General features: G+C 38.8%; 1 protein-coding gene across 1 annotated transcript; it reads left to right on the top strand.

The window, feature by feature from the left end:
• Positions 1–298: 298 nt before the first annotated feature.
• Positions 299–2,330, top strand: LOC130028233 (regenerating islet-derived protein 3-gamma-like). The gene is made up of 5 exons (XM_056118967.1): positions 299–323; positions 685–803; positions 979–1,116; positions 1,764–1,890; positions 2,263–2,330. Exons 1-5 carry the CDS (start codon positions 299–301, stop codon positions 2,328–2,330), a joined length of 477 nt encoding a protein of 158 aa, XP_055974942.1.
• The last annotated feature ends 10,359 nt before the right edge of the window (positions 2,331–12,689 follow it).

Consider the following 12,689-nt stretch of genomic DNA (forward strand, 5'->3'; position numbering starts at 1 on the left):
CCCATCACTGGAGAACATTTAAGAGCTCTGAAACCTACAAAATGTAGCTCTGCATGGCATAATAAATAGTTATATGCACAGATTTTCCAACTTTTTTCATGATGCAAATTGGATAGATGTCACCAGTATCAATTTATCATGAAGGGACTAGGGAAAGGAAAAGGCAAGAGGAAGAACAGAGTTTCGTTCCTCCCTTACCTGTCCATGTTTCATTTAATCATCTTCAATTTGCTCTTAAAGTCATAGGATGCTGCACTCTGTACTCCTCACCAGTTTGTCCTGGATACTTGCCTCTGGTATGACGCTCCAAACTCATTTCCAAGGTAAGAGTTCTCTACCACAGAAAGAGGGTTTTTTGGGAAGAAGGAAAATGCTGTCCTACCTGTAAATCACTGTCACTGTTCTCTTGTTGTTCATCTATTTGCCCGAGAGGGTCAAGAATGGAGAAATAGACACTTGAATGCTGGGAATAGCTAAAATAAAAATTATAAATGAAAATAGAAAGTCCATTTGGTAGGATGAAAAAATAATTAGAATGACTAGTAAAATTAGTCATTTGTCTAGATTCCCTTATAATTTACCAAAGTTCTAATAACATTGATGTTCCCCAAGGAGACCCACCCACCCCAAAACAATCTCTTGTTTTTATTTCTTCCATATTTCTTCCTAATTTTGTCACTCTAGGTGAGCACTTGGAGACGGTGCAGGTCTTTACCCCGCGTTTCTGTCCGAAGGATTTTGTGTCTTATTCCTCTAACTGCTATGCCTTATATAGCACACCATCAACCTGGATGGATGCAAATGTGAGTGGAAACATTAACATCTAAGGGTTTTAGGAAATGTTTATTAGGTCCTAACAAAGAAGAATCTGTTTCCTAGAGTTCCTCTCCCTCTCCATACATACCTGCCACTTACACATCCTTTCACCCCTCTTGGTATGGAACATCATGTTCATTTCTTCATTTCTTCCTTAAACAGATAGCCTGCCAGAGGCAGCCCTCAGGACACCTTGTCTCCGTGCTCACTGGGTCTGAAGCATCCTTCCTGAGCTCCCTGATAAACAGCACTCTGGATAGCTACTATGATGTCTGGATTGGGCTTCATGATCCTACCGAGGTTCTATTTTATCTTTCTTTTCTGTTTGCATACAAGGACCATTGCAGCTGGGACACTGCATGTCTAGTCAATCATTATACATTCCCTGCCTGTCTACTAGATACTCCCATACCCATGCATTCAGAGAGATTTGAGGGGCAGGGGAAATATTCCTGGGGTCCAACTCAAGAGGTGAGTTATGTGGAGGTCTTACCTACTGCTTACCTACAGCTCATCAAAATTCTATGCAGTTCACAGAACAGAACTTGTGAATCAATACAATGGCTTTATATATATATATATATATATATATATATATATATATATTTATATGCATTGCGCTGAATAACTTACAAATTAAGAGAGACAATCATTTTTTCCTGCATAAGAGACTATTTTTGAGTTTCAGTGGGTAATTACAAATACTCCAACAATTATTATTTATCCATTAACATGTTTTTCTGAGTTTCCAGTAGTCATCATGATCATTGGTTTGGGGATTTAATGCAATAGTTGAAAGAAGTTTAGGAAAACTTACCAGAGATCAGCTCTAGAAAAGCGTCTGGAAGAGCACATCATATTTTTGATGCTTAGGAGGCTATTTTCTATTTCAATGCAAAAAAGTATAAAAGCTCTTCTTCTCATCTAGCTTTATTTTCCATGTCTAGGGCCGCCAGCCTAATGGATGTGGATGGGAATGGAGTAGTACAGATCCAATGAGGTACTTTTCCTGGGAGACAAACACCCCCACCATTCCAGACTCTGGTTTCTGTGGCAGTGTGACTAAAAGCTCAGGTAAGAAACATTAGAACAAGGGGCTGGAGAGATAGAACAGCAGGTAGGGCATTTACCTTGCATGCGGCCGACCTGGGTTTGATTCCCAGCATCCCATGTGGTTCCCTGAGTATTTCCAGGAGTAATTTCTGAGTCGATGAGCCTGTAGTAGCTCCTGTGCATTGCCTGGTGTGACACAAAAAGAAAAAAAACAACAAAACAACTTCCAAGTCATTTTTATTCATTTAATACCCATTCATGAATAGGACTTCTCATATTTACTGTGTTAGGAGTTACAATATTTGTTTAAATTTAGGCCTGAATCTGGGATGGCTCACTTGAGATTCACTTATTCCTGCAGTCATATTTATGTAAGCTATTCTATCTCTCCAGGTTTTCAGAAATGGAAAGATTACAACTGTGATTTGAAGTTACCTTTTGTCTGCAAATTCAAGTACTAGGATGAGTAAAAAGTCTGCAAGTGAGTAAGGAAAGTATTCTAATGAGATCGACTCACACTGGAAGGAAAGAATCTTCCCAAATCCTCAAGTTTTCTGTCAATTGTAAACCTTCCTCCTCATCTTCATATGAGTTTTCCTTAAGATGTTGTATAAAATCAGATAATTAAACACCAGTATTTAAATCTGAACTTGTATCGTTTTGTACTTTATAATCATAGTAAGACTTGGAGAAATAACAGTATCTAAATTGAAATAACGAATCTAAATTGACTTTCTTCTACTTCCAGAAAATCTGACTGATTCCCTTTTTCCTGCATATTTATCTAGTGATGTGATTCCCCTTTTCTTGAATATTTATCTAGTTGATGTGATCGTGCTATTCTTTTGGGATATAAGTGTGTACAGTGGAAGACATTATTCTGCCACATATCCCACTTTACATTTCTCCTGAAGTTACGCTTCAAATAGCCACAGTGAGGGTCTAATAGAAATTAAGGGTCTAATGTATGTGGAAAATTACCCTAATTGTTTTTGCACTAATTTAAAGAATTGCTTTTGCTCTTACTTTTATAAAATCAGGTAGTAAGTTGACTACTTAGAGCAGTGGTACTCTCTTAAGTGAATTTGTGACTTAAAAAAAAAACTAAACAATTAGAAACTTATAACAAACTCTCTTGGACTGATCCCACTGAAATGAGCAGAGGTTGAAAATATAAACAGACCCTCATTTGTGTTGACGTGGAACAAGAGTTACAAGAGTTACTAGAGTCATACGATTTGGAAACATTGCATGGACATTTTATATATTAGTTATGTGGATGGTTTCAAAATAAGATAGTTTGGGGCCACAATCTAGAAGGACTTTTATTATATGAAACCAAACTACATTCTTGAATGAAGAGAAAAGCAGTCATTTTTAAATAACCCCAAAGAAACATCAATGAACATTACAGAAAATACACAGATGCCTATATACCTACATCTATATGGCAGATGGTATGACACTTATTTGCTTATTTATAAAGATTTAAAAGTTCAGCAAACAGGGGCTGGAGCAATAGCACAGAGGGTAGGGCATTTGCCTTCCAGGCGGCCAACCCAGGTTTGATTCCAAGCATCCCATATGGTCCCCCAAACACCGCCAGGAGTAATTCCTGAGTACATGAGCCAGAAGTAACACCCCTGTACATAGCCAGGTGTGACCCAGAAAAAAAAAATTCAGCAGACATTTATATGCTGAATTCAAAAACACTTATGTTTCTTAGAATAGCACTTCCCCACCACTCACTCTTGTATATGTTACACTGGCCACTTCACTCAAGCACAATAATTTTCCAACTACCTATTATTTGTTTTTTTTAAAAAAATTAATTAATTAATTAATTTTATTTTAGTTTTTGCTTTTTGGGTCACACCCGGCAATGCTCAGGTGTTACTCCTGGCTCTGCACTCAGGAATTACCCCTGGCAGTCCTCAGGGGACCAAATGGGATGCTGGGAATTGAACTCCAGTCGGCTGCATGCAAGGCAAATGCCCTACCAGCTGTGCTATCGCTCCAACCCTGTTTGTTTTTTTTTTAAAATAAGGTACTGTTAACTGATAGTGGCCTATGGGACTCATTTTTATTTGACCATTTTGTAAAGCCTATTACTTACAATTATATAGTGATTTCATCTCATGGAAAGAATTTTTTTTACACTTTTATTCCTCTCATCATAAATAATTTTTTCTAAAACAATATAAAAATGTTTTTAACAAAATAAATGTACTGAAAAACTTAAAAAAATTAGAGATTTTTAAGTTTGCTGGGAATTCATGAGAAAACACTCTAATATGGAGTGGTTTGATTGACATCATCATGATAATTAGGACTTTCCTCATTGATACAAAATCATAAGAGATGTTTAAGTATTATTTGACAATTTCCAGTGTCAATAAAGAAAGGAGAGAAAAAAATTCTCATAAAATACCACATCTGGGGATACCAGAGTGATAGTAGAGCAGGCAGGGTGTTTGCATACAGCCATCCTGGGTTCAATCCCTGGCATCCCATATGGCCCCCCCAAAACTGCCAGTAGTAATTTCTGAGTGCAGAGCCAGGAGTAACCTCTGAACATCGCTAGGTGTGACCTTAAAAAGGAGAAAAAACCAAAAACAAAATCCACCACATCTGCTCAGGGGTCACGCCAGGCAGAGTTCTGGGATCATGTGGTTCTGGGAATGGTGTTAGGCCTCCAGAATTCAAAACATGTTCTTACACACTTGCTATGGAGAGTTTTTCAGTCATAATTCTATACTAGGTATAATCTTGCTTCTGATTGAGGCCAATATGGTTACACTCTAATTTTGCATCAGTAGTTAGAAAGGATAGTAAGTCTACCATAATTTCACTGAAGCATAAAAATTCAGATATTGTGAATGAATAGACATATTTCCATAAACATTTCATGCAGGAATATAAATAGATCATTATTTGTAGAAATTATTATGATCACGTACTATGTCTAGAACATGGAAAATAATACTTTTCCTAAATGGTTACGTTTTTTAATCTATTAATGATTCCTTTCTATAATTTTTGCGTGGTGGTCCAAATGGTTTTCAAGAGTGTCCCATGAGTAACTTTCATGGGTGTCCCATAAGTAACTCTCAGTCATATGGGCCAGCCAGTTAGTGAAAGAACAGATGGGATGCCATGGCGCTTGATCTCTGTGGTGCTGAGTAGTATCTAGGGGTGCTTATGACCTTTAGGACCATACACGGTAGTGCTGGGAGAAGATGTGGGGCCTGGGGTCATCCAGGCCAGGCAATTGCTAGTCATGCATCTCAACCACTTTACTCTTTCTTGGATCTTCATATTGTAGAATTTAAAAAATTATCCTTACCCTTGCAATCTATGATGATATTTCCATCTTAAACAGATCTAAATAGTACTTTCTCCTTCTTCTCTATTAATTCTATGCTTTGTAAGCCACCATTATTTTATCTTTTCCAGATAGTCCTAGACTCCACTTCTGGCATATTTAAGCACAATTTTCCATCATGGTTTTTATTTATTTATTTATTTTTTTAAATAATTTATTTATTTATTGAATCACTGTGGGAAAAGTTACAGAGCTTTCAGTTTTAGGTCTCAGTCATGTAAATATCAGACACATTTCCCTTTACCAATACTTATTTTTTACCGCGAACCCCAATAGAACCCCACCTCCCACCCCTCCCAATTTCTGTGAGGCAGATGAGTTCTAGTTAACACTCTATCTACTTTGACTAGATTCATTGTTTCGATAAAAGATGCACCATTATGATTTAGAGTTTATGACCCCCCCCCAAATCAGACATGCAGAAAAAGCAATGTGAAATGATTTGCTTTCTACAGCTGGGTTTAAGAATTAAATGATGTCTTGTGGCCGCAATAGCAGCTGCGCGGTTTTGGATTTCTGCTATTTTACTTATTAACCCTGGAAGTATTTCTATTGAAAGTTAGATAATTAAGAGATTGGTTTCTGTGCTCTGGAGTCGTGGCCATGCCGGAGAGCTGCTCGTGGGGGGCAACTGGTGACCTCGGTAGGGCGTGAAGGACGGACCGGAATGCCCCCCTTCCCTTGAGGTTTTTGCTGCCCCCGAGCCCCGGCTCAAACCTGCTGTCCACAAGGCTCCCCTGCGGCCACCATCTTTCTTTCCAGAGAGGAGAGGGCGAATGGGGCAACACCCTTTCCCCTCCGGGAAGGCATGATGGCGCAGTTTAACATATAGTCCATTCGCTTTTCTGCTCCAAGCTGCTGGTTTTCTGCATTAAGTCCTTATGCTTCTGAAGCCATGGCCATGCCAGAGAGCCACTCGTGGGGGGCAACTGGTGACTTCGGTAGGGCGTGAAGGACGGACCGGAACGCCCCCCTTCCCATCCATCATGGATTTTAATCTATTATTTAAATTTTGTAAAAACTCCTGCATCTAAATTTGAATGGGGAAGGAAATGGTACACTAATTTGTGAATGAAACCCACTTGTGAACACTTGTAAGAGAAACTTTGTTGCATCCAGAATTTTTTTCACATAATTATTTTTTCAAGATTCATATGTCTACACAATTCAAAGATACTTATCTGAGATAGGATACATTGTTATTTTAAGCATGCTTTTTTATTTTGAATACATACATTTTCTCTTTTTAAAATTTTTATTAGTGAAACACCATGAGGTACAGTTGTAGACTTAAAAATCTTTGTGCTTGGGTTTCAGTTATACAATGATTGAGTACCCATCCCTCCAGCAGTGCCCATTCTCCACCTCCAATGATCCCAGTATCCATCACCCTTTATCCCCCCAATCCCAGACCGCCTCTGTGAAAGGGCATTCCCTTTTGTGTTCTCTCTCTTTTTGGGTGCTATGGTTTGCAAAAGACACAGTAATCATGTTCGGTCTAGTCTACTTTCGGCATGCATTTCCCATCCTGGGAGGATCCTCCCAACACCTTTGACTTGGTTCTTCCTTCTCTATCTGAGCTGCCTTTTCCCCTAGCATGTGTGGCTGACCTCCAAGCCATAGAGTGAACCTCCTGGTACTTATCTCTGCTATTTTTGGGTGTTAGTCTCCTATTTTGTTACTTTATATTCCCCAGATTAATGCAATCTTTCTACGTCTGTCCCTCTCTTTCTGACTCATTTCACTTAGCATAATACTTTCCATATAGTACCACTTGTATATAAATTTCAAGACTTCATCTTTTCTAACAGCTACATAGTATTCCATTGTGTAGATGTACCAAAGTTTCTTTAACCAGTCGTCTATTCTCAGGAACTCGGATTTTTTCCAGATTTTGTCTATTGTGAATAGTGCAGCAATGAACATAGAAGTGCAGAGGTCATTTCGACTGTACTTTTTTCACTCTCCAGGATATATTCCCAGGGTTACTGGGTCAAATGGGAGCTCAATTTCTAATTTTTTGAGAATCGTCCGTACTATTTTCTAAAAGTGCTGAACAAGTCTGCATTCCCACCAGCAGTGAAGGAGAGTCCCTTTCTCACGACATACACACCAACACCAGTTGCTTTTGTTCTTTTGGATGTGGGCCAGTTTCTGTGGTGTGAGATTATATCTCATTGTTGTTTTGATCTGCACCTCCCTATTTGCAGATGATATACTATATCACTAAGTGATGATTAGTGATTAGTGATTTAGAGCATTTTCTCATGTGCCTTTTAGCCAATTAGCATAATACTTTCCATATAGTACCATTTGTATATAAATTTCATGACTTCATCTTTTCTTTTTTTTATTTATTTTTTTATTAGTGAAACACCATGAGGTACAGTTGTAGATTTATAATTTTTTTGTGCTTGGGTTTCGATTATACAATGATCAAATACCCATCCCTCCACCAGTACCCATTTTCCACCACCATGGATAATATCTCTCCCACCCCCATCCCCCCCCCCATCCCACCCTGCCTCTGTGGCAGGGCAATCCCTTTTGTTCTCTCTCTCCTTTTGGGTGTTGTGGTCTGCAAAAGAGGCATTGAGTGGCAAACATGTTCAGTCCATAGTCTACTTTCAACATGCATCTCCCCTCCTGGTAGGATCCTCCAAACACCCTTTATTTGGTGCTCCCTTCTCTTTCTGAGATGACTTTATCTTTTCTACCAGCTACATAGTACTCCATTGTGTAGATGTACCAACGTTTCTTTAACCAGTCGTCTGTTCTCAGGAACTCGGATTTTTTCCAGATTTTGGATTTTTCCAGATTTTTTCCAGATTTTTCTTTGGGAAAGTTTCTGTTCATTTCATTGCCCCATTTTTTGATGGGGTTGGATGTTTTCTTCTTGTGGAGTTCAACCAATGCTTTGTATATCCTTGATATCAACCCATTATCAGATGGGTATTGGGGAATGTCTTTTCCCATTCTGTTGATTGTCTTTGTATTATGGTCACTGTATGTTTTGGGGTGCAAAGCTTCTTAATTTAAAATGGTCCCATTTGTTTATTTCTGTTTCCACTTGATTGGTCAGTGGAGTTTCAAATTTGAATATACCATTAGCTTCAATATCGTGGAGGGTTTTACCGACTTGTTTTCTATGTATCTTATGGATTTTGGCCTGATGTTGATATCTTTAATCCATTTTGATCTGATGCTGTTAAGTCGAGATCTAAGCCCATTTTTTTTTTGCATGTTGTTGTCCAGCTATACCAGCACCATTTGTTGAAAAGGCTTTTATTGTTCCACTTCACATTTCTTGCTTCCTTATCAAAGATTAGATGTTAATACATTTGGGATTGTGTGTACGGATATTCCACCCTGTTCCATTGGTCTGCAGCCCTGGCTTTGTTCTAGTACCATGGCTGTTTAAATTATTACCACTTTTTAGTAGAGTTTGAGGTTGGGGAGGGTAATGTCTCCCCATGTCTTTTTCCCAAGAATTGCTTTAGCTATTCTTGGGCATTTGTTGTTCCATTGAATTTCAGGAGTGCTTGATATATTTCTTTGAAGAATTTCATGGGTATCCTTATGGGGGGCTGGAGCGATAGCACAACGGTAGGGCGTTCGGCTTACAAGTGGCCAACATGGCCAACCCGAGTTTGATTTCTCTGCCCCTCTCGGAGAGCCCGGCAAGCTACGGAGAGTATTCGATATGCCAGACACAGTAACAAAGTCTCCAATGGAGACGTTACTGGGCCCGCTCGAGCAAAATTGACGATCAATGGGAGGGCCTTTACCTCGAGCAAAAATCCTTATAGGGATTGCGTTGAATCTGTATAATGCTTTCTGAAGTATTGCCATTTGACAATGTTAATTCTTCCTATCATGAGCAGGGGATATGTTTCCATTTCCCCATGTCCTCTTTTATTTCGTGGAGTAGTGTTTTTGTAGTTTTCATTGTAGAGGTCATTTACCTCTTTAGTTAGGCTGGTACCGAGGTATTTGATTTTTCTGGGGCACAATTGTGAATGGGATTACTTTTTCCATGTCACTTTCCACTCTCTCATTATTTGCGTATAGGAAGGCCATGGGTTTTGGGGCATTGATTTTATAGCCTGCGACTTTACTGTACAAGTCTATTGTTTCTAGAAGTTTCTTGGTAAAAGGATTTAGGATTCTCGAGATATAGTATATCATCTGCGAATAGTGAGATCTTTATTTCTTCCTTTCCTATCTGGATGCTTTTAATGCCTTTTTCTTTCCTAATCGCTATTGCATAGTTGTTACTTCCAGTACTATGTTCCAGTACTATAGTATTTTCTGTACTATGTTAAACAGAAGTGGTGATAGTGGGCATCCTTGTCTTGTCCCTGATCTTAGAGGAAAGGCCCTTCGTTTTTCCCCTTTGAGGATAATGCTTGCCATGTGTTTGTTGTAGATGGCTTTGACTATCTTGAGGAAAGTTCCTTCAAAACCCATTTTGGTGAGAGTTTTTATCATAAACAGGTGCTGTATCTTATCAAAAGCTTTCTCTGCATACATTGGTACGATAATATCGTATTTACATTTACTTTTGTTGATATGATGGATTATGTTGATTGATTTCCTAATGTTAAACCATCTTTGCATTCTGGTAGAATCCTACTTGATCATGGTTTATGATCTTTTTGATGAGTTGTTGGATTCTACTTGCTAATATTTTATTGAGGATTTTTGCATCTGTGTTCATCAGGGATATTGGCCTCTAGTTTTCTTTGCTGGTGGTGTCTTTGTTTGCTTTTGGTATTAAGGAGATATGTGCCTCATAGAAGCTGTTTGGGAGAGCAAGTTTTATCAATTTCCTAGAAAGGCTTAAGGGGAACTGGCAAAAGGTCTTCTTTAAATAAAGGTAAAGGTAAAGGCCCTCCTGTTGATCGTTGATTTTCTCGAGTGGGCCCAGTAATATCTCCATTGGAGACTTTGTTGTTACTGTGTTTGGCATATCAAATACACTCGGTAGCTTGCCAGGCTCTCCGAGAGGGGCGGAGGAATCGAACTCGGGTTGGCCATGTTGGCCGCTTGTAAGGCAAACACCCTACCGCTGTGCTATCGCTCCAGCTGTTTGAAAGAATTCACTAGTGAATCCATCTGGTCCTGGGCTCTTGTTTTTGGGAAGACTTTTGATTACTGCTTCAATTTCCTCGATATGAATGGGTCTATTCAGATATCCCGTCTTCCTGGTTCAAGCTTGGGAGATTATAGGAATCCAGGAATTTATCCGTTTCTTCTAGGTTCTCTTGTTTTGTGGCATACAGACTCTCAAAGTAGTCTCTGATGATCTTTTGAATTTAATTGGTTTCTCTTGTGATGTCCCCTTTTTCATTTCTGATTCAGTTTATTAGGGTTCTCTCTTTCTTTGTGAGTCTTGCTACTAGTTTATTAATCTTATTTATTTTCTCAAAGAACCAGCTCTTCATTTCATTGACCTTTCAGATTGTGTTTTTGGTTTCCATGTCATTAATTTCTGCTCTAAGTTTTATAATTTCTTTTCTTTGGCCAATTTTGGGTTCCTTTTGTTGGTCCTTTTCTAACATCTTGAACTGTGTGGTTAGGTTATCTATGTAGGCCCTTTCTTCTTTCCTTAGGAATGCTTGGAACACCATAAATTTTCCTCTTAGCACAGCTTTAGCTGTGTCCCATAGATTCTGGTAGCTCGTGTCTTCATTCTCATTTGTTTCCAGGTATCTTTTGATTTCGTCTTTGACTTCCTTCCTGACCCACTCATTGTTCAACATTGAGTTGTTTAATTTTCAGGTGTTTGATATGTTTCTCAATGTCTTTGTGTGATTCGCTTCTGTCTTTAGCGCATTGTGGTCAAAAAGATTGTTAACACTACTTCTATCTTCCTGATTCTATTGAGATATGTTGTGGCATAGCACGTGGTGTATTTTGGAAAATGTTCCATGTGCACTGGAGAAGAATGTGTATTCTTTTTTGGGGGGGTGTCACTGTCACTGTCACTGCCCTCCCGTTGTTCATCGATTTTCTCGAGCGGGCCCAGTAACGTCTCCATTGTGAGACTTTGTTGTTACTGTATTTGGCATATCGAATATGCCACAGGGAGGCCCTGTATAGTTATATAAGCCTTATATCTTCTATTTCTTCATTCAAAGCCAATGTTTCCTTGTTGAATTTTGTTCTTGTTGATTTATGCAGAGGTGATAAGGCAATAATGAAGTCTCCAACTACTAATGTGTTGCTAGCAATCCTTAAAATCTGTTAGTAGTTCTTTTAAGTATTTAGCTGTTCGCTCATTAGGTTGTATACATTTAAGAGTCTTATTTCTTCCTCTTGTATGTATCCCTTGATAAATAGAAAATGGCCTTCACTCTCCCTTCTAATCTTTCTCAACCTGAAATTTATGTTGTTGGATACTAGTGTGGCCACCCCAGCTTTTTTGCGGGAGCTGTTTGCTTGCAGGATTGTTTTCCATCCTTTAATTTATTTCTGCTCTGACTGTTCAGATGAATTTCTTGTAGACAGAAGAATATTGGTTTCAGTTTCTGATCTATTTTGCCACTCTCTATCTCTTGATTGGTGCATTTAGACTGTTGACATTGAGAGAGATTATTGTCATGGGGTTTTGTGCCATCTTTCTGTAGGGGTTGGCTGTGTTTATAAGTGTTTTCCTTCTTATCTTACAGGAGCTCCTTTCGTCCTAATTTTAGATTTGGTTTGAGTCTATGAAGTTCCTGAGCTGTTGTTTATCTACAAAATGGTGTATAGTTTCATCGAGTTTGAGTGAGAGTTTAGCTAGATAAAGTATTCTTGGTGAGGCATTCATTTTATTGAGTTTTTTTCACTATATCCCACCATTATCTTCGGGCTTGGAGGGTTTCCTCTGATAGGTCTGTTGTAAATCTAAGGGGTGCTCCTTTGTATGTGGTTTCCTTCTTTGACCTTGCTGCTTTCAGTTTGTGTCTCTATCCACAGCATCCATTATTCTGACTATGATATGACTTCAAGTGTTTTTATTCGGGTCTCTTTTAGCTGGCACCCTTCTAGCTCCTTGGATCTGGATGTCTGCATTCTTTAACTATGGGAACATTTCAGCAATGATTTCTTTGACTGGCTTTTTCTTTGGGGTTGCCTCCCTGTCCTTCTGGTACTCCAATGTTTCTAATGTTGTTCCTCGTGGTGTCATCCCCTAGGTCTCTGATTATCATTAGAGCCATTTTGAGGTCTTTTCCTATTGCTTGTTGTTCCCTATGTGATTTCTGTTGCTCATCTTCAAGCTCACTGATCCTGTCTTCAGCTGTATTCATCCTACTGCTGAGGGCACCTACTGACTTTTTAAGTTCGTCTAAGGAATCCTTTTTTGGGGGGACACTTCTTTTTGTGGCTTTTTTTAATTTCTGCTCTCATTTCTTTCTGTATTTTCTCTACTATCTATTCTACTACTTCT

The sequence above is a fragment of the Sorex fumeus genome, unplaced genomic scaffold, assembly GCF_029834395.1.
Source record: "Sorex fumeus unplaced genomic scaffold, SorFum_2.1 ptg000003l, whole genome shotgun sequence".
NCBI classification, from domain to species: Eukaryota; Metazoa; Chordata; class Mammalia; order Eulipotyphla; family Soricidae; genus Sorex; species Sorex fumeus.

What these genes read in the sequence shown, in the direction of transcription:
- LOC130028233 (XM_056118967.1), top strand. Translation starts at nt 299, where the DNA reads ATGACGCTCCAAACTCATTTCCAAG. An exon ending in GGCTTCATGATCCTACCGAG is followed by an intron (nt 1,117 to 1,763) that starts GTTCTATTTTAT and finishes TTCCATGTCTAG; the next exon opens with GGCCGCCAGCCTAATGGATG. An exon ending in CAGTGTGACTAAAAGCTCAG is followed by an intron (nt 1,891 to 2,262) that starts GTAAGAAACATT and finishes CTATCTCTCCAG; the next exon opens with GTTTTCAGAAATGGAAAGAT.